This window comes from Ascaphus truei, chromosome 16 (genome assembly GCF_040206685.1).
Source record: "Ascaphus truei isolate aAscTru1 chromosome 16, aAscTru1.hap1, whole genome shotgun sequence".
In the NCBI taxonomy this organism is placed as follows: Eukaryota; Metazoa; Chordata; class Amphibia; order Anura; family Ascaphidae; genus Ascaphus; species Ascaphus truei.
Window position 1 is genome coordinate 41,480,016 of NC_134498.1, and position 22,889 is coordinate 41,502,904.

The 22,889-nt window shown below is 39.3% G+C and overlaps 1 protein-coding gene across 2 annotated transcripts in view; it reads left to right on the forward strand.

Annotated features, from left to right (window-relative positions):
* The window catches only part of AFF2 (ALF transcription elongation factor 2), a 376,659-nt gene extending 356,199 nt beyond the window's left edge, over positions 1–20,460 (forward strand). For both annotated transcript variants that reach the window (XM_075573283.1, XM_075573284.1), the window contains 6 exons: positions 118–254; positions 2,660–2,731; positions 3,105–3,198; positions 6,613–6,662; positions 12,696–12,910; positions 16,846–20,460. In XM_075573283.1, coding sequence (XP_075429398.1) covers positions 118–254; positions 2,660–2,731; positions 3,105–3,198; positions 6,613–6,662; positions 12,696–12,910; positions 16,846–16,967 — 690 coding nt within the window. In that variant the 3' untranslated portion in view covers positions 16,968–20,460. The remainder of the gene's footprint in view (positions 1–117; positions 255–2,659; positions 2,732–3,104; positions 3,199–6,612; positions 6,663–12,695; positions 12,911–16,845) is intronic.
* Positions 20,461–22,889: the final 2,429 nt, after the last annotated feature.

Below are 22,889 nucleotides of genomic sequence, written 5' to 3' on the forward strand. Positions count from 1 at the left end.
ATCAAATAAAAGATATATTTGATATATGACACACAGAACCGACGTTTAGATCCACACAGGGGGATCTTCCTCAGCCCCCCTGATGGTGTGTGTTAGTATTGTCATGATGTGTTTCAGATGGAGAAGTTCGGCAAAGCAGTGAATTATGCTGATGCGGCCCTCTCGTTCATTGAATGCGGGAACGCTATGGAGCGAGATCCATTAGAAGCCAAATCTCCATACACCATGTACTCAGAGACTGTGGAACTCATCAGGTTAATGTCCATTTTGTGATCATTTTCCTTATCTCATTTCAGTCATAATTAGAAACTGCTCCGCTTAAAAAATTAAAATAAAACATTCGGCACATTGATTTGTTCACGGCATCTTCATCTCACAAGTCATCATAATTACTTCTCGCCGTTTTATTAATGTGCTGGAAAATGTGTAAGTGACGGACAGTGCTTTTATAAATGAGCCCCTTTAGAGGTTATAATGGGACTGTTATAATTTGCAATATTCATAAAATTAAAATTGAGATGTAGTGGGTGGATATAAAGCGTAGTCATTTTAATATTTGGCAACGAGGCTAGACTTGTAAGGGTGCAGTATTTCATTGAAAATTACATTCAAGAGATGCTTGTTCCCTTTTCTCAGGCAAAAAATGGCTTTTCTCTAGGTTGATTGTCTTATAATGTTGAGAGCAGTACATGTGCTAATGTGGTTTAATCAACACAGTTACAATGAGCCACGGTTATTTTGTTCACAGAAAATAATGGAGGCAATTAATTTTATTTTAAGCATTGCTATTTCTTGCAACACACGCGTACAACGCATCCTCGCAAACAATAAGAACTGACGGCACTCGAAAAGTGGTTTGCTAAAAGATAATGTTATTGTCAAGAACATTTTGACACTTAACGTTAAATCAATGACAGTTCTGTATTACATTGCCACTTTGACCCACATTTACTTTTATAGTTTATATGTTCTTGCTTTGCCAGTAATGTACTGACAGTTTAAACAACGCTGTAGCTTGAAATTTGCAACGATGGGGTGACACAGAGAATGAAACGTAGCCATTATGACTCTGAAGCTGGTGGGGGCTTCGCGAAATTCCCATTCATGTGTATGCCAAACTTTCTAGAAATCGTATATCGTCTTTCTTTTTTTTTTTTTGGACTGAGTTGAGTGATTAAGTTTCTTTAGATGAAATGGGGATTGCGGGACAACTGTAAACTGAGTGGTAAAGAGCATCTGCAGTTCATTACTCCCTTGTAAATGAGGCTGTCTCTATACCTTGAAGCCTTCTTATGCAACACTGAACCCTATTACTTATTCTAACACAAGTGCCTGTGAAATTGCATTAGGACTCAGGACAATGATCTGAGCTGATGCATTGATTTCCAAGACACTAAATGCATGGAATGAAGTGTGCTCAGTTAGGCAAATGTATTCAATGGTGACCTAAACCATATGGTAATGCCAATTAATAACTAAAGAAAAGGAAAAAAAATCTGCAGATACGTACTAATATCCGGACATGGAAATGTAAAAATACAACTCTTTTACCTGCTGGATGTTATTAAAAATACAATGAAACATGAAGCATTTAGCTCCGTTCAGCAGTTCTGCAATAAACACAAAACCTGGCATAATTTTTACGCAAGAACTGGAGAACATCCGGACTTCTCATATTCACGCTTTGCAGGCTCAGTTACTTTTTATTGGACCAATGAGAATGTTATTAATAAATGAACTTTGGATGCCTCTCCCTCAGATGTTACATTTATAGTTTGAGAGCAGTGGGTATCTAGGAGAGTGTGGGGCGGTGTGGCCTTTAAAAGGCTTTTTCTAAGCACTATGTATGAACGATATTCATTTTTATCCAATTGGAATTGATCACAAATGAAATAGAAATAGCCGCGTTAGTTCGGAAGCGATAGTGCCGAGTAAATGAGTACTTCAGCATCAGGTGATACCTTTTTTTATTCTAGCAATTGATATTATAAGAGTTTATCTTTTGAGAGTTCTCTCTCTTCCTCAGGTCAAGCAGTTTCTTGACCTGAGGGTGAGAGAGAACTCTTGAAAACTTGTATTATAATATAAATTGTTAGTTCACGTAAAAAAAAGGTATCACTTGATCCTGAATTCTGAATACTCTGAATTTATCACAAGAATACAGAGTCATGTTACAGACCGGATGAACAGTAGGATGGAAACAGCTCATCTGCTGCACTGTCGCACTAATCTTGTACGAGGTCACGATTCTTTCCACCAGGGATGGTCAACTCCAGCCCTAAAGAACCCCTCAAAGGGTCAGGTTTTAAGGATATCCCTGCTTCAGCACAAGTGTCTCAATCAGTCCCTGCTTCAGCACAGGTGGCTCAATCAAAGACTGAGCCACCTTTGCTGAAGCAGGGATATCCCTAAAACCTTACCTGTTTGGCGGTCTTGAGGACTGACGTTGAGCACACCTGCACTACACACAGTTTAAGCAAAGGTTGCTTTTTTACATTTGATTTGTCCAAATATATGGAAGAAGAAAAAAATACATTTTTTTGCTAGATCAAGATCTTGACTGTCACGTGTGTGAATGTATTGTGGTCTAGTTTTGAGAAATGAAATATTCACGCCCCTGAATTGCCTCGACGTTGACCCACTACCCGTATATTTAAAGGTACGCCATGAGGCTGAAGAATTTCACAAGCTCGGCTGCCACAGAGGGGGAGAAAAAACTAGCAGTTTTATGGTGAGTCCACAGAGACAATGTAAAAGCAGCAGAAATCCACTAGAAAGACTTTAAAACTGCAGAAATACTTAAGCAGCTTACACAAGATCATTACTCTTGTTTTCCATTAAACTATTAAAGGATAACTAATGGGCTCTTTTAGCAGCTGACTAAACATGTATTCTTCCCATTTATATTGTTATCAAGATGGCATTGTAATGCCTTTTCATTTTTTTCCCCCCATTTACTTGTGGGGTTTTTTTTTTCTCTTTAATTTCACTTTGAGAGAAATTACAAAAATGTAACAGGATTTTTTCCCCTCACGGTTTATAGTTTTTTTTTTTTTTTTAAATAAAACACTGGAATTAACATAATCCTTTCCTAATTACCACAGCTATCGATGCTTATCCCTGCTTTACTTGAGAATGTTTAAGCTGAAGAAGGACCACGCTATGAAGTACTCCAGATCTCTCATGGAATATTTTAAGGTAATCTTCGATCATTTATAGGATCGCTGGAAGACCAAAGAATTTTGGGGACAATAATGAGGCTGCAATTTATATTTAAAATATTTTTAATATTTAAAAAAAACATACAATTCACTTTCAGTCCTGACGAGTATCAGACACCTCCACCATGATCTGTCTTATCAAAGCTCCCCCAGACTCGCTTTGAAAAACACCCTTGGTTGGGTGGGACGTCTTCAAATTTGCTGTCCCCCAAATTTTGGGGCGCGGTTTTCTCTTCAATTTCGCTTTTTTTTCTTTTTTTAAAGTTTACTTTGCTTTGAATTTTTCGACAATTTTACCAGTAAAAATGGCAGTTTATAAAGGGCCAGAATGGGAAGTGGGAAATGTCGTGTGACACCCGTATCTCTAATATAAGCAGACAGTTACCATGGCCTTATAATGCAAAAGGCACTTGAATCATTGACTAGTTCAAATACTTTTTTTGTAACCCTTGCAGCAAACATGCTGTACATGAATGTAAAAAAAAAATGGGCTATATGTATTTTTTTAAAAAGCTCCAAAACACAAAAGGGTCGAACTATCAACATCGAGAAAGTGTTTAGACGCACTGCTGCTTTTTGGAGCAGACCTGCGACATGTGCAAGAACAGTTTGTTACATCTGATGTGGAATGTTAGTCTTACACCACTTCAGATACGGAGCATATGTTTTGCCAAATAAAAGGCAAAATTAATTGCGCTGAGATACGCAGAATGTGATACATCTCCGTATTATCTGTGCACCACGTAACGCCTCCCAACTCCTCCTACTGACTCCCCCCAAGGTGCAAGCTGGGACAGAGACGCAGAATGTGATGCATCTCATTATAATCTGTGCACCACGTAACTCCTCCCAACTCCTCCTACTCGCTCTCCCCAAGGTGCAAGCTGGGACAGAGACGCAGAATGTGATGCATCTCACTATAATCTGTGCACCATGTAACTCCCCCCCAACTCCTCCTACTGACTCTCCCCAAGGTGCAAGCTGGGGCAGAGACACAGAATGTAATACATTTTATTATAATCTGTGCACTATGTAACTCTGGTTTTGCTCCAAAATTGCCCTGATACATAGAGATCTATATATCAAGGCAAAAGTTGGGCAAATCAGGGGCAAAAATAGTGTACCAGATATATCAAAGAAAAAAATCCTATTCCTTTCAATGGAATTTTTATTCATTGATGCATATAGTGCAAATATTTTACCCTAATATTGCTCTACTTTTGCCTCGATACATAAACCCCAAAGCACAAAATTAATTTGCCTTAATCATGCAGTATTAACTCCAGTCCTCTAGGGCAGGGATGCAAAAACTGGGGGCCGCAGGATTTTCTTGGGGGGGCGCGGGCGGTTGCAGAGGACCCGCGCTCTTCTTTGAATTAAATGCCGGGGGATCGTGTGAGGCCTCTGCAACTGAACTTGCCGAGGTTCAGCCAGCTTCAGGTGACGCGTTGACATGGCAACACGGCGTCAAATGACGCTGTGGGGTCATGTGATGTTGCCATGGCAACGTGTCACATTACATCACGACACATGACCCCACTGACGCCGACAGGCAGGTAAGGGGGACGCGAGCACCGGGGGAGTGGATGCAGGGGGGCGCGGCAACAGAAGTTTGCACACCCTTGCTCTAGGGCCACCAACAGGTCACATTTTCAGGATATTCATGCTTCAGCACAGGTAGCTCAATCAATGGCACAGTCATTGACTGAGCCACTGATTGAGCCACCTGTGTTGAAGGAGGGATATCCTGAAAACCTGGCCTGTTGGTGGCCCTTGAGTACTGGAGATAGCCACTCCTGCTCTACACTGTTCAGAAAAAACAGGACCCCTTTTATTTTCGTCATATGTTGCAGAAAAATCACTCACTTTTCATGAAAATGTGAGCAATTGTATGTCAGTCACAGTGGTGCATTACATTTAAGAATTATTTGATAATCGAATAAGTATTGAAATGCTTGGAATTAGGGACGGCGTGATGACTTCATCAAGTGCACAGTTACAAAAGGGTGTTTAGCGAAGAAGGTTAGCGCGTTACAAAGTTCTTGAGACAGAGCAAGAATTATGGTCCAAAACGCGTACATATAATGTTTCCTGATGAAGGACGGTCCCTAGGAGGACTGACAAAACGAATTTGTCAAACAAGGTATCGCTCAGGAGTGGGAGCAGCTGCATCAGCGCATTATCAATTATGCAATCAGACAGTGACGTTCCCGTCTTCGGGCACGTTTCAGCATAAGGAGGACATTTTGAACACACACTTTGAACTCACATTTTATAGTAATTTTAGTGTTTCAGATTAGATTACAGCAGTTCAACACATTTACGAGCTACGAAGGAAAAACCTCATATTTCTCGTTTAATGAACATGTACCTCCCGCAGTGTATCTGGTACTTGTTGGCATGATACAGTGACATCAATTTAGTTAACATCATTTGATTGTCTACATTGTGCTTATATAGTGTTAATCTACATAACAGACCTACAACTGAACACATTTTCATGGGATTGAGCGAGAAATAAATAAGATATGATGAAAAACAAAAGGGGGCCCCTTTTTCCTGCACACGATGTATATAAATTGAACCTTATAATATTAATTGATGGTATCATCACTGGGAAATATAGTATTGTTTAGCAATGGTTTTTATTCCTCGTTAAGACTCATTGTTAATTCACTGTTTTCACGCACTTTTTATCAACTCTATAATTATTATGGTTCTAGTACAGGGGTTGGCAACAGCGGTCCTCAAGGGCCAACAACAGGTCAGGTTTTAACGATATCCCTGCTTCAGCACAGGTGGCTCAATCAAGGGCTCAGTCGAAGATTGAGCCACCTTCTCTGATGCAGGGATATCCTGAAAACCTGTTGGCGGCCACCTTCTATTGAAGGCTAACCTGCAGATACCATTTTTTAGATTTATATTTTTCTTATACATTTATTTATCTTACCTTCGGCTGCGGCGGCGTCTCCCGGCATCGGCACCCTCCCCTGCAAATCCCATCAACATGGCCGTGCGACATAACGCCCATTGCCATGACAACTGGATGCCACGTGACGTGACGAAGTCAAGGTACCATGACAACAGGATGCCGTATGGCGCCGTTGTTATGGCAACGTGGCACCATTTGACGTCGCGCAGCCATGTTGACTTGATTTGAAGGGGGAGATGCCTGAGGTTGCCGAGAGACGCTGCCGCCACCTAGAGATCTACGAGGTAAACCAGTAGCCTGGAGATGCGGAGGCCGGAACCCATCGTCTCCGGGTCAAACCCGGAGTGGTGGAAACCCTGGTGGCCCTTGAGGACTGGAGTTGCCCAGCCCTGTTCTAGTAGCTATTGATGACCCAGTAAAACCTTTAATTACTTAACCTTTTTCATTTTGTTCATACAGAACGCCTCGAAATCTTCACAGGCTCCCTCACCATGGGGCGGCAATGGAAAGTAAGTGGGTTTTTTTTCTAAATGACCCTTCATAAAAATGAATGATTACCGAGTAAAACACGGCACTGACAGCTGAAGAGGGAAGGTCAGTTCTCAGGTGATCGAAAAAAATATATCAGAAGTCAAAGTCAGAATTCAGTCTCGGAAATGGCTGAAAAGTTAATGCAGGTTGCTTCAGAATTCTTGAACAATTTGGTCCTTAAACCAAATGATAGTCATAAAAAAAACCTGTTAATTAGATACCAAGTACTGTGTCATTTCAGAAAGTCAAAGTAAAGTTAACCTCCATTGCAGTGATTTTTCAGTGATTGGTTCAGTAATGAAAGTCCGATGAATAATTCATTGATGTACGGCCAGTGCTGTTAAATTAAACTGAAGTTATATCAGTGGTGAAAATGTGAAGACACTTAATCAGCCAATTATCCAAGGAATCAATCTTTGTTTTAATGCAAATATACCCATACCTGAAAATACTGTATAACATTATAAGAAGGATGTAATTGTACTCTGATGGACGATGAAGATATACAGGCCCAACAGTCTCACTTTGGTGCCATATAGCTATGCGTGTGCACCTTGAACTATTACTTTGCCCTTAATTAATTGAAAGGCCGTGAATTAAGGGAAGACTATTTCCTTGTTAAAGTGGTAGTATTCTGCACTGTGGGTGTTGAACTTGACTTCTGCCTAACACAATACCAATGTGGAGTGACATTCTAGCGAAAGGGTTTTGTAGGAGATACAGATGTTATCAGATGATGACTTCTGCATTTCCCCAAACTGGTTTGAGATATTTGTAGTTGAAATACGTTCTGGTGTTGTAAGGCAGGGGGTGCTCAACTCCAGTCTTCAAGATCCCCCAGCAGGTCAGGTTAGGAGGATATTCCAGCTTCAGCACAAGTGGCTCAATCAGACGCTCAATCTTTGACTAAGCCCCCTGTGCTGAAGCAGGGATATCCTGAAGTCCTGACCTCTTGAGCATCTGGAGTTGAGCGTCCCTGGTCTAGTACACGTGTATATAACAAGAGACAGGGATGCCCAATGCTACATCCCATTGACAAAACATATATGGTAAAAAGTATAAAGTAAAATACTTCAATAATAATAATAAATACTTGGTTATTTAGTTAACCCTTTGGCCAAAGCGTCATAAGCCTGCATACCAACGCCAAAGCCAAATTAATGCAGGTCCTACACTACACTGTGAACACTTCCTTTTACCTCTGTAAGAGGGGAAGAACCATCATAGGACATGTTCCTGCAGCAAATGAAAAGACCTCCCAAGTTAAAAAGGTGAAGGAGGAGGAGTGAGCTCTGGGGGGAGGTGCCACCAGTCCCCAAACAACGCTACCAGTCAGAAATCGATTAACACACATTCCCAGCTAGATCAAACTCCCACACCCACCACATCATGAATATATATTTATGTCAACAAGAGAGCTACTGAGCGTGGCAATTGTATATAACAAGAGACAGGGGTGCCCAATGCTACATCCCATTGACATTGAGCTAGCTTGAACTGTGTGTTAATCAATTTCGGACTAGTCCATCTGTATATGCAGTGGCCAAAGTTTCATTCGGTTAGTTGTACAAAGTACCCTTACTTGTGTTTTTCAACACCTACAGCCAGTTTCTTTTGAAAGTGTTCAGAATATTTTGAAATTATGAACAATGCTATACCATTGTTTTATATAATATATATATATATGGGGAAAGGCGGAGTTGCAGACCTGCCTAAGACATGCAGATGAGCATACAGTTATATTTGTGTATATATATATATATATATATATATATATATATATATATATATATGTGTGTATGTATGTATGTATGTATGTATGTATGTATGTATGTATGTATGTATGTATGTATGTATGAAAAGAAGGTCCCCCTGGGGACCAAAACATTTGGATATGTCTGCATGATGGACTGAATAAACATTATTTTCTTCGACACCCTGTGCTGTGCTGGTATTTTGATCACTTTTGTGATCTTCAATGAGTATTATTACCTACCATTACCCTACACCACCTACCTCCCTACTGAGCAATTGAACTAGGTGTGTGCATCCATTTTGTTCCATGTGTATATATATATATATATATATATATATATATATATATATATATATACACACACATATATTGTGTGTATATTGTATAAGAAGTTCGACATATAGCTAGCGACTCTGAAAAATCGGTTATTTAATTCAATATTTTAGGACCGAAGTGTCGTTTTTTAATGGCGATTTTATATTGCTTTAAATAAATGATTTTTCAGCATGCCCAGCTGTCAGTTAAATTTCCTATTTTTGATCGTGTTGGGTTTTGCGAGACTACGGAGGCACCCTATTATTTGGTCTGTACCTTTTTGACAAGTTTTTTGCACTTTTATTGCGTGCCAGGTCTAACTATTTTGTATATAATAGAAGGCATTATTTCTGAGAAATAATTAGTCGACTTACCCTAATGTATATATCCAATTGTAATCATATTGGGAGAATGTCAGAAATACAGGGAATATGAGCAGAAATTCAAAGGTGGAACTCGCAGCTCAGAGAATTCCGCTTCACCAGAGAGCGTTGATTTTCTTCAGGGAACTGAATTATCAAGAATAATTCAGAGGCAGTTTCTAACGCTCTGAAATCCTGAAGTCTGTGTGTACAAGAGCATCAGTTAATATCCAGCGGTTTGCTGGCAGTAGGTGATTGCTAATTACCATGTCTAGAATTAAAAGACCCTCTGTAATAAGCATTAGTTCTGCACCAAATATATGTCTTAAAATATTTCAAAACAGTATGCAAAGAGCCATCGGTAATTACCAACAAATTTCTGTACCAGTTCTTACAGAATTGTATAGAGATGCTTGTAATTCTTCCATGCATTCTGCAGATAATAACACACCACAGGGTGCTCTCATGAATTGCACTTTGCCTATCGTGCTGACTGTATTTGTAGGAAATTGCCATTGAGGTTCCCAAAATGCTTCAATAATAGGCCTGTATTATCTGTTGAAAATTTTCAAACTACCAACAGCAGTGAAAGAATTTGGCAGCAGGTAGAAATTCATTATAACCATGAGATACAGCAGTTCTTTCTCTTTGTCTCGCTCTCTTTCTTTCTTTCTCTCTCTCTCTCTCTCTCATTCCCTCTTTGTATCTTTCTCTTGTTTCCACTCTCTCTCGTTCCCTCTCTCGTTCCCTCTCTTTCTCTCTTCCCCTCTCTCGTTCCCTCTTTCTCTCTTCCCCATCTCTCTCATTCCCTCTCTCTCTCTCCCGTTCCCTCTCTCTCTCCCTTTATCTCTCTCACGCTCTCTCTCTCTCTCTCTCTCTCTCTCTCTCTCTATCTCTCTCTCTCTCTCTCTCTCTCTCTCTCTCTCTCTCTCTCTCTCTCTCTCTCTCTATCCCTCTCTTTAAACATAGAACAAGCAGAATAGAGAAAAACAATAACTCTAAAGAAGAATGTTAATTTTTTTTATCTGACCTATGGGAACTGAGTTTAATAATAAAATCAAAGACCTCTTAAGAATAAATCCGTCAGACGCATCCGAGGAATACTCAACTCAAAACAACAAACAATCTTTATTGAAAAGAGACTTATGGCTTGAATATAATGCAATGTTGTTTGAAACTGGAACGGTATTATGAGTGTGTCTGCCTAGCTACAGTACATGCATAGAATGAAAATCTAAGTGATATATATCTTAGCAGGAGCATCGACAATGTAATGTCACAAAAAGTATTTCATAGTGTAGACCTTCTAAAACAATGTATTTGGAAAAAACAAGTAATAAATGGCTCTTAAAAATATCATAACATTTTTATGTCACTTTCAGCCCTCCTTAAAAATAACAAAACATTCTCACACTTTTATTCAAATTGCTTAGCGGACATTTTTTTATTGCAGGGAAATATTCAAATATTAACTGAAAACTTCAGATGCTTCTATGATAAGCCCCCCAAATAGCTTCAAAAGCTTCTTAACTTGTACTGTATACTTATTTTAACACCAGCTTCCCTGTGATAACACACTATTTCCTAGTAAATTCCCTTTAACCACAGTCTACAGTTGATGTTTCTGATTCCTTGAATAATTTTTTCTTTGACACTAATTTGAAGCTTTTTGAATATGCGTCCATACTTTAGGGCTTCCCATAATATATATTAATAGGAACAAAAAATATATATATATATATACAGTATCAGCACAGGACACAGCATAGGAGTGGGAAATAATGAGTATTTATTTAGTCCAACAAGCAAACATTTAGCCCGATGTTACGGTCCCCATAGGGGACCTTCTTCAGGGAGAACCTTCTGGGGAAACAGTGAGAGATATGCTACTCACAGTGGCTGTTAGCTTGGAAAGCAAGTCTGCTTTCCTGTGCAAGCAGGAACAAGAGCAGGGACTGCACCAAATAGCAGGGGGGGGAGGGACAGGCCAACTCACAGAGGAGTAAAGGGGAGTTGCCATGGCAACAGGCTCAGAAGGCAGGAAAGGGAGTTACAATGAAACAAAATAAACACTGAGGAGTGACAACAGCCACTTAACAGAGAGAAAGCAATATAGGGGCCAGAACATATAGGGGCCCATGCTATAAGCGTTCATAAAAAAAATCGCCGGGCCATTTAAATCGCCTGTTTTTTTAGCGTTGCTATCACGGTATTCAGAAAGCCCCGATTACCATGAGCTAAATTCCCAAAATGAGCGAGTAGCCTGCAACGTGAAGATCGCCTCTCTGAAAAGGGCTTACCTGGCGATTTCTTTCAGCTGCATTGAGAGCTCCTCAGAGAGAGACTCCTCTCCCTGCGCAAATCTTGCCCAAAATTAATGTTTTTTTAATATAAATTGTATTACTAGTGTAGATGAGCAGGAGGTCTCCGGAGCAGAACCGCTTTGATTTCAGGTCAGGAGACCCTCTGCTTCCCGAGATACAGGCCCCGTTATGGGGTGCGGGTATCTCTTATGCATTTTATTCCCACAGTAACGTGACGTGGGACATTTAAATGCATAGGAGATACCGGCACCCCATAACTGGGTCTGTATCTTGGGAAGCAGGGGGTTCCCGGACCACAACGCGGTTCTGCTCCGGAGACCCCCAGCTCATACACTAGTATTACAATTTATATTTAAACAGCTTCTACCCACAATAAACATTAAAAACACAACAACACTAATATCCACCTCCTCTACCCCCACATGATTGATACAGAGGTCGCGGGTGTCTGGGGGTCCTCAGGTGGTCCCCATGGGTGTCCAGGGGTCCTCGGGTGGTCCCCACGGGTGTCTGTGGGCCCTCGGGTGGTCCCTGCAGGTGTCCGGGGGTCCTAAGGTGGTCCCCGCGGGTGTCTGTGGGCCCTCGTGTGGTGTCTGGGGTCCCGCTGGCCTGCGGTATCAATCCTGTGATCAAATTTTTTTTGCAATACATTTAAATAAATACACCCCCTCCCCCCCCCCCCCCCACCACACACACACACATACAGTACTGTAATGGGCAAAATATCTATTATCCAGATTACAATCAAACATTAGCCAATCAGCATAAATAAAGTAAATTAAACTTTCTACTTACCCCTGCCATCATGAAGGGCGTCCTCATCAGCATACTCCAGGTCCATGTCCTCCAATGCCAGCAAGAATACATGAAAAAATACAATCTAGTGGCGCCTAACCCCTTAATCACCTTAGCGGCGATTTTTTTTTGAAGGCTCAAAATGTTGGCGATTCAGTCTTTTATCGCCCACTTATCGACGCTTACAGAATCGTAGTAGGCATTTTAAGTGCTCGAGAAGTGGCTTATGAACGCTTAGAGCATAGGCCCCATAGTGTTTTATCTCTTTATTGCCCATTGCCATGTAATGAATAAGGATAGGCCCCTTAGACTTTTGGGAGATTCTTAACTATTTATCTGTACATGCAATCTGTATATGTTACGTTGGAATTGATTATGTATCATGGGTGAGCTCACCAGACGGTGGATCGTGTAACCTGTTTAAGCAAGTAAAAGAAGATGATTTTCACTTCATTTCAGGAATACAGAAACTCCGTCTCCAATGTCGCTGAGTCCATCTCCAGTGAGTTCTGTTGGGAATAACAGTGGGACTACAGGGACCTCTTCTACAGGCTCTATATCTATCCCACAACGGATCCACCACATGGCTGCCAGCCATGTCAATATCACCAACAATGTCTTGCGTAGCTATGAACACTGGGACATGGCCAACAAGCTTACAAGAGAAAATAAAGGTGAGCAACAAGCCATACATTTATTTTCCCATTCAGCGGTAAAAGTAGAAACCAATTACCTTTGATTGTTTATAACTTAACAATATTAAAAAGCACAGTTTACCTTTGAGTTTTTAACCAATTGCAGGAATAATTAAAATTAGCTTAGTGTGAACCTACATCTTATTAATAACATAATTATAAGCATTATGCAATTGTAAAATTCTCCTGTAAAGCTACAACTTAAGCATTCCTACAGTAGGGTGTTTTGATGTTAAAATGAAATATTATGAATATAGTAATTAGCACAGTGTGTTATGGTGCCAAATAGCTCGCTGGATAATAATTAAAATTTAATAGTATGGTAACTGAAATGTACAACTATATTTTTCTATTTTAAATGTAAAATGTTATCTTAAATATATTTTCACAAACTTTATAGACTGCACAAAATGTAATTCTTTGCAAAAAAAAAATAGATTGTATAATCCCCCCACCAAAAATAAATAATAATTGAAAATTGCCTGGCACGAGGTTGACTATTAAAAAGACATTTATAAAGTAAGTAGAAACGAATGAAAAGGAATTCTTGAACCTAAGAACCCGAGGAAGGGAGATCCCCGAAACATTTTGCGTTTGCAACCTGCAAATAAACCACTTTATTACACTATAATGTCTGGTTTCAGACTTTATTAGAACAGTGCGGCAAGAAGATATCCAGCTGCAAGTTTAGCGAAATCCTTCACAATATATTTGTTTGTCTTATTTGATTATGAGGAACTGACGCAGTCAAAAGAAAGGCACATGGTAATGAAGCAAAAACTTTTTAGTGAGATGCCCAGTACAGCCAAAGGGTAATAGCCATTATTGCTCACTAACAGACATTCATTTGAGTGGCTCTTACCAATCAATGGCTTTCCACTTACAAAGGCTCTTGAGAGAATTTGTGTCTTAGACTGAATCACTGTAACAAGCTACACCTGTGAGTGCTGCGGAGACTACTCCTCACTTCTATCTCGACTTTCACTTCAGTGGGGGCAGGACAAAAACATCACTGTATTCTTCCCAATGCAAAGGCTCATAGTATTTGTATTGGAATGCATGACGGACTGTCTCCTTCTAAAAACAGCCCTTGTTGTACAACGTCTGCCCTGATGTTTTGGATTACATTCTGATGGTGGCTATCAAAAATGCATGTTAACTATGCTGTACATGCAGAATAATGCACAGCAGACCGTTAAAAAAACATATATAATGTTCTGGCTTTTTATAGTCTAATTTATACTGAAATTCTTTAGCTGCAACATAGTATTTGTAATCAGTGTATCATGTAATGAAAATGAAATACAGTTGCTACACATTAAACCAACTTGGGCAATAATGAAGAATAAATGTGTTGTTTAGTTAAACCCATCTGTTGTGTACTGCAAGCCATTTATCATCACAGACGTGAGACTGCGTATCTGTCACATATCACACAGGGCATCAACCCCTTTGCTGCTCTGTTTTCATGAGTTAGTCAGAAATGCCGGGCAAAGAAGGGCGCCAGAAATGTTACTTAACCTTTAAATACGTTAACAGACTATTTAGTTGACATGCATCTCTCTCATGTGCTCCCGTAGAGACGATATATATATTGTATACAGATATAGCCAGGCTTACTGTCCCCAGCACCGCGGATGAACAAGAATAAAAGTCCGCTGTGCGAGGGATTGTGTCTGCCGCGATCGCGCTGCGGGAGATCTCAATGGGACCCCTGCAGCGTTAATTCTTTAGTACCGCGACCGCACAGAAGACAGTAAGTCTTGCTACATCTGTACTGTACATATAAGTATGTTGGCAAAGAAGGGTGGTGAGCCGTGCTGGTCCTTTCTGCCATGTAGTTACAAAGGAGGGAGAGGGAGTAGGGGGTATGATACCTTTTATTGGACCAACACATAGTTGATCTGTTACAAGCTTTCCAACCTCTCAGGGCCCTTCATCAGGCCTTACTTCTACCCTGAGAGGTTGAAAGCTTGTAACAGATCAACTACTTGTTGGTCCAATATAAGGTATCATACCCCCTACTCCCTCTCCCTCCTTTGCTACTATATGTTACATCTTTTGCTTAAACAATGTTAATCCTGCCTAAATATATGACAATATGTCTTAAATGTTTTACTCTTCGTGAACCAACATTAACTTTTTCTCTGACAGTAATGAACTACCTTGTGCTTCATTGCCCAATGCCCCAAAAGTGGTTCAATATATAGTCATGTATGCAAGTTTTCAGGCACTATCATCAGTCATTATAGTAGTTATAATTAGTACTAGCTCCGGAGACACCCCCCCCCCCCCATTACGTTTCCAAGATAAATTACCGGTGTTGAGGCAAAAGGGCCATTCAAATATTGCGGGTCCCACAAGCCAGTAGGATTCTGCAACATCATAAATTGCGGCTTCCTATTTATGACCATTTAAAGGGGCAATCCAGGCTGTTTTTTTTTAAATTATTATTTCTTTGTATACAGGATTGAAGCAGAGGGTCTCCGGAGCTGAACCCCATCAACTGCAGCTCTGGGGACCCCCTTCTTCCAGAGATACTTACTTCCAAAGGGGGTTCTGGTATCTCCTGCAGTTTTTTTTTACAGATTACAGCTCCCATTAAATGAATGGGGTTCCGCTCTGGATACCCCCTGCTACAATCCTGTATACAAAAAAATGAAAGAACAAAAAACGGCTTGGATTGCCTCTTTAAATTCCTGACTACGAAGTAATAAAAAGTGATGCGAGGGTCCAAATGGCGGCATTGCTGCTTTAAGAAGGGGCATTCCTTTGTACATTTGACAGTATTTCGCGTTCGCAGATTGGAGGTTAGATTTAAATTGGATTCTGAAAACTTGATCTTTAACATTCTTAACATGCTTTATTAATAGGCATTAGCTCGTATTAGTTCAGGTCTCACACCCAGCATTCTAGTGGAAAGGTATCAAATATAACAACGTTTGTGAATGCTGATTTATGTATATTTTTCCCTTCAGCCACTCACACCAATTCCTTTTCCCATGTTTAACTATTTCAGCTACATGTACTGCACTTATTCTTACTGCATTCACTATGAATACTGTATTTTTCAATGAACCCACAGCACTGCCTTCAATCTCTCCAGTTTATACTTTTATACCCAGTACAGTTACTATACAATGTATGTATGTAAATCTTTATTTTATTATTAATATAGATATACAGGCATACCTCGCATTAACGTACGCAATGGGGACCGAAGCATGTATGTAAAGCGAAAATGTACTTAAAGTGAAGCACTACCTTTTCCCCACTTATCGATGCATGTACTGTACTGCAATCGTCATATACGTGCATAACTGATGTGAATAACGCATTTGTAACAGGCTCTATAGTCTCCCCGCTTGCGCACAGCTTCGGTACAGGTAGGGAGACAGTATTGCTGTTCAGGATGTGCTGACAGGCGCATGCGCGAGCTGCCGTTTGCCTATTGGGCGATATGTACTTACTCACGAGTGTACTTAAAGTGAGTGTACTTAAACCGGGGTATGCCTGTATATCTCTTAATGTACATAGCGCTTCACAGCAGTAATACACGTGACATAATCATATAAATAACAAATAATATAAATAACACATATTGAGAAGAAGCGCTTCAGACATAAAAGTAACATTTAGGAAAAGGAGTCTCTGCCCCGAAGAGCTTACAATCTAATTGGTAGGTAGGAAGAACGTACTGAGACAGGAGGAGGGTGTTCTGGTAAGTGCGTCTGCAGGGGGGCCACGGTCGATGTATGAGGTGTATAGTATCAGCCACGGAGCTAGTCATATGCTTCGTACAATACATCCTAAAGTGTTTATATAGCAAGCTCAGAGATTCTGTAGCACAAGCACAATCATTTCAGAATTGAGTAAATGCCGTGCACACTTACCTTTTTGTTCTTTTATTGTAGAGTTCTTTCAGGACCTTGACACAGTGATGGAGCCATTAACACAACACAGCACTATGACCTATCTGGTCCGTTACGCTCGACAAGGACTTCACTGGCTACGCAACGAGTCTCACTTACTGTAGTGTCTGCTTCACACTTCCCATGTTTCCCTCCATTCTACCTCTACCAGCGCACAGACGATCACTGGTGGAAATCCACTCATTACCTTGACTTCATTTTTTTTATATTTTTGTCTGTTGGAAGTGGATTTTACCGTCAATGGAAATGCAGCTCAAAAGTAGCAGTAGTCGAATTAACCAGTCATTTCCAACACTTTCTATGCCTTGCATTTCTTGGATCTTACCATTCCTATGTGCTTTATAAAACAGTACATTTTTACAGTTATTGTTTACGTCTTCACTGCCTTTAATTAAGAACAAGATGCACTTTGTGAAGATCTGGAACAAACAAAAAAAAACGTCTTCAATATGTGAGTGTTTTATGAAAACACTTTAATTGGGAATATTGGTTCAAATATTGTATTATTAGCAATGATTCATATTATCTTGTGATTGGTATGAATTGAAATGCTTATTGCTTAGTGGTGGTATCACTGGTGTATCAATAATATCTATAATATAATATTTATAAATCTCTTCGGTCAAGCATAGAGTGCATGTACCCATAGGTAGGGGTACAGGCATGAAAACAACGTCTTAAAACAAAGAGATGCCGCATAGTGCAATAAGACATTATTGAAACTGCCTAATATTTGATGTTCTGATAAATTGGATAGTTTCTAACAGATTTTGTTTGCTACTAATAATAATGTAGATAAAAAGAAAATCCGCCTCTTCATGTTTATAGAATTGTTCCTCAAATCTCAATTCCCATTTGAACATAAACCCTTTAATGCTGAGATATCTTCAACAAATGACTTCTTAGTTCACTAGCATCGCAGCCGGCACTGAGCGGCAGAGATTTTGCCGCAAAAAAACATCACCGGCATTTGAAAAGAACTGCCGCCAATGTATTATTTTTGAATTTCTTTGAGAAATGTCAAACAAAATTAGCGAATATTTAAAAAAGATATATAGAAAAAAATATTTTAAAAAATATGAAAAATAAATCAATTGAAAATCCCAAAAACTGCGGGGCAGCGTTTTTGCAGCGAAATGACACCGAATATATTTTCTACGGCAAAGTTGGGTGCTTTTGCTCGGATTTTGACAGATTCACCTATCTTTAATGAGTGGATTAATATATCTATTTATTATTGCTTTCATATTTTAGCAGGGTGCCCTTTCAGGTAGATTATTATTAAATACAAATTATGAAATATACACACTGGGCCCACCTATTAAAATCAGTTATTCCCGCCAAAAAGTTTTATTTTTAGATGCTTTGCTGCAGTTACGTATAAAAGTGGAACTATAAAGTGATTTGTAAAGCGTTATTTGCCTTGAACTATAGACAAAGAATAAGGTTAATGAAAAAGGTATTGTTACTCTTAAGGCCTAATATTTACTGTAGGTGTTTTTATTGGCTACCTCCCAAAACAGCTACAAAATACCTATGCTAGCAATGGACAATAAAGACAGACAATGTTAAATGAAATAACAAATATTTATTAATGTAATACTTTACCTCAAATGTAAGTTTAAAAACCAAACTTGTAGTTGATCCCATAACATCCATTTATTATTGGGTGTAAATTTCATATTGCCATATACAGTATACTGTGCCATATTGTATAGTGGCCGTTGCTCTTAAAAAGTTGTCCCAAAGAATGATTTTTACACAAACAGTAGTGTATATTGCACACAATTAGAGATGTGTGAAGCTTTCGTTTAAGGTCGTGAACCATGCAAAGTTTGCCTTTTGTGTCGCTAAGCTTTAGCATGCCTCAACTCCTATTAATATGCATGATAGTACAGGCGTGCTAAAGCTTAGCAACAGTTTCTGGATCTGACCCTTCTAGTAACAAAAAAAAGGCTCACTCAGATTTGGCAAGCGATTCGCCAAGTTTTAGGAGGTCATTCTATATCCGCTGAAGAGTGAGTTCGGGCTGTTTCCAAGTAAAAATCCCCATCGAAGTCAATGAGGATTTTCATCCGCAAATGGCCAAAAGAACCACTTCAGGGGATATAGAATAGGGCCTTTTGTAAGAAGAGATTAAATAGGGCTTTTGAGGGAGAGGGAGAAGTTGAGAGGCTAGTTTTGTAGCAAATCCATTGACTATTATACCTCCCAAAACGCTCATCTATACAACACGTGGAGAGATAGCTGGGAGCACACCTGAGATACCTGCGAAATAAGCAGAGTATATGTAAATTATTTAAATGAGCATATTTCCCAGGTATTTCTTTCTCGTACGTGCTATCAAAAAGCCTAATTTCAGGGTCTTGCCTTCAGAAGCCTTGGTTAATCCATGGTGAAAATGTGTCATTTGTGTAAGATTGTCAGCCCTTTAAGGCTCTGCCAAACATTTCGCCAACGAATTGAATTTGAGATCATTAATGCTAATTATTGTGCATTTTGGATAGCTTCTCACATCTCCACACACGTCATTTGCTTGTTAAAATAAAAATAGGCTGTTCAGAGTGTTGGTAAATACACATGGTTTAATACATGTCTTCATTGTACAGTAGCTGTCAGCTAATACTTTCTAATGTTCTCATCTACATTACTATAATACTGCACATAAACATTCATTTTAGTTGGATAAAAGGCTCAACGATATCATTAGCAGGACATTTTACAAATATTAGGCAAACAGTATTGATTTCTTTATTTTAACTCCTTCAGTACTAGAAGTGCCTGCAGTGCAGGGAGTAAAATGAAGAACAACTTTCATGCGTTATTTATTTATTTACTACGATTTTGTGTGTTGGGTGTTGGATGGGAAGGAGCCAGGTGGAGGTAGACAGAAATACCACATTTAGCCTTTGCAATAGCCCAGTGTGTGTACAGTAAGATAAATGTCCCCAGTAGATACGTTCACAAGACATCATGAACTTAAGACTCAGCCAAACACGAAGGTGAACTTGTGCTTCTCTTCAGAATTACTGTGAAGCAATGTTCACATGTACTGTATTATGTTTTATGAACTGGGTGTATTTTGGAGTTCTAGTACATATGGTCCTGGAGAATTGTTTCTACGTGTGATATATTTCTATGAGGCCACCATGATGATACTTCTTCTGCTCTTGAGTTTTCAAGACCTCTTCGTCAGATGGACATCTCCAGTAGAGGTTCATGTGATGTCCACATGACAAAGTGTTTTGTGAGATGTCCAAAACTCACGTGCAGTACAAGAACATCTGTTCAGTTGGTCCAACAAAATGTATCTTAACCTGCAATGTATCATCAATAGGCCTGAAAATAAAAATACCATTTTGGTCATATTACTTGTTTAGGGAAATTATCGCATGCAGTTCACACACATATATAGGTGCAGGTAGGGAGAAGGCGTTCTCTAGTGGTAATTGCATAGTTTTTGAAGGGCACAACAGTGAGTACCGATTGCTTGTGATCTTCTCAAGTGACTTTGTTTCCTGTACCCCAGGCATCCATCAACCCTACAGTTTATTGTAAGGCTGGGGTGGCCAACTCCAGTCCTCAATGGCTACCAACAGGTCAAGTTTTAAGGATATCCCTGCTTCAGCAGAGGTGGCTCAATCAGTGGCTCAGTCTTTGACTGAGCCACTGATTGAGCCACCTCTGCTGAAGCAGGGATATCCTTAAAACCTGACCTGTTGGTGGCCATTGAGAACCGTTGTTGGCCAGTCCTGTTGTAAGCTCTTTGAAGCAGGAATACTGTATATGTACCTGTAAAATGTTAAATACTGCACTCTGTTACTTTGCCTCTTCAGTCCCTTTACGTTTTTCATGTTTGACACACCCCATCTCTTGTTACGGCACTTTTATGTTCTGTATTAGGTTTCAAATAGGTTTATATATAGGACTCCCTAACATGTCACTTGAAATTGCTGTTCCAATATACCAATCCATGTGTTTTTGTAATTTGAGGATGATTTTTCACAAATATTTCCATTTGAAATCTTGCACCCATCAAAATGCTGGCGAAGTCACTTATTATTATAAAGATATGTTTTGGGCCTCTCCAGGAAAGGTGTTGCATACTGCATACCTATTTCACTGTTTTATGTGTGTGTATGTCTGTATATATATGTATATATATATATATATGTATATATATATATATATATATATATATATATATATATATATATATATATATATGCGCTTATTGAAATGACAGTTTTTTTACATGTTAAAATAACTAATTTGTTCCCAGTTTAATTACTGTGGCATCAAAGCCACACAAACGTACGACATATACCCTTTTCATTTCAGTTGTTACCTACTGAATAGCTCTGTATGGTGATTGCATTAGTAATGTCACGGTCAGCCTTGTCCTGCCAATCTGTAAGTGTTCTACTGTAAGTATCAAAACACAAGAGTGTTTACGATGGGCGATTATCGCTATCGACAAAAGAGTTTACTAGTTAATTTCTTTACAGTCTCCAGTTGTTTCAGTTATTTGCTATTGTTCACTAAGACATAAAACATATTCAGGAAGATAATGTTCCTCTTATAATTCTGTTATTCATTTCAATCCTTACTCATGTGTTACACACAACTTTGTATCATTTTGTCCTAACACCTACTGGGCATAGTAAGATGTCACTTCTCTGTCACAGTGAAAAAGCAACACGGAGCTGAAAAAATGGACTGAGTGTGTGCAGACGTTGCCTCGTTTTTTCAGCCTTGTTTTGCACCCAAGCAACAATCTTTATAGAAATCCCTATGCCAATATTCAATATGCGTGTTGTGTATAACTGTGATAAGTAGGGAATAGGATATCTGTCTTGTAAAGCAGCATATATGCATGCCTTAATCCTTCATCAGTTTGGAAATCTTCTGAGAATACCTTGTAACATATGATTGTACTTTGCCCTTCTTCTACTGTAGAATAATCACAGCCATATTGAACTATGAGAAGAATGTTGCTGTTTTTGATACCTTTTTTGGGGACTGTATAAAAATTCCATATGGACGTTGAGATATATAGAGAGAGACACACTATAGGTGTATGAAACCTAGGTCTCACATTTCAGGTCACTGATGAAGATGAGACCAATTTATTTCACATAACTCTATATAAATACATCTATGTGCATATTTCTGCCATGAAATGAGAGATCGTTAAGCATATGACCCATCTCAGAATTGGTTCTGAAAACCAACCTCAATTTAGCATTTTCCAGTGATATAGTATGGTACAAGCGATTTATAAACTCTAAGACAACTTAAGTGTTCCAGATCCTTTTAGCACCCATGGGATAAAATATAACCCCCTCCTCCCCAGCATGTGATGCCAGCTTTTAAGCAGAACTGAAATATTTTAGCCCGCCAACGCCAAGAAGTCATTTTTACATTTGTAGTCTATTTAATATTGGGTTTTGAAATAGGTTTGTGCCACATTTTTGAACAGCTACTGTGATGTTTTTATGGCTGAATCTACACTTTTATAAATCCTTCTTCTGTTAAGGAAACGCAGTCATTATTGTGCGTAAAATCAAAGCCCAATTATGACAGATCAAATTATCATTGCACCTTTTAAATATTCAAATGTATTTATATTAACTCGCATCTGGGAGAAGGCAAAACGCAGCCTTAATCCTGTTTTACATTACTTCACGATAGATGCGCAGACAACCGGCAGTGCACAAACCGATGGTGTCAGAAACTGCAGATGCAGTCAACGTTACTGCAACCCGTGGCGCACTGCAACAGCACATACTGTACAAAACGCACCAGCGGGAGAAGCGCCATTGTTCGGAATTAGCCGTCTCACAGTAAATGCCTCAACATTTCTGTTATATTCTTAATGGCCCATCGGATTAACACAGCAGGGGGGTCCCTGCAGTCCCATTCAAACTGAATTATTATGCAGTTATTCCGATGGGCCATTAAAAATCTCACAGAAGTGTTGCAGCAATGTTGTGGCAAAGTTGAGGCATTTACTGTGAGACTGC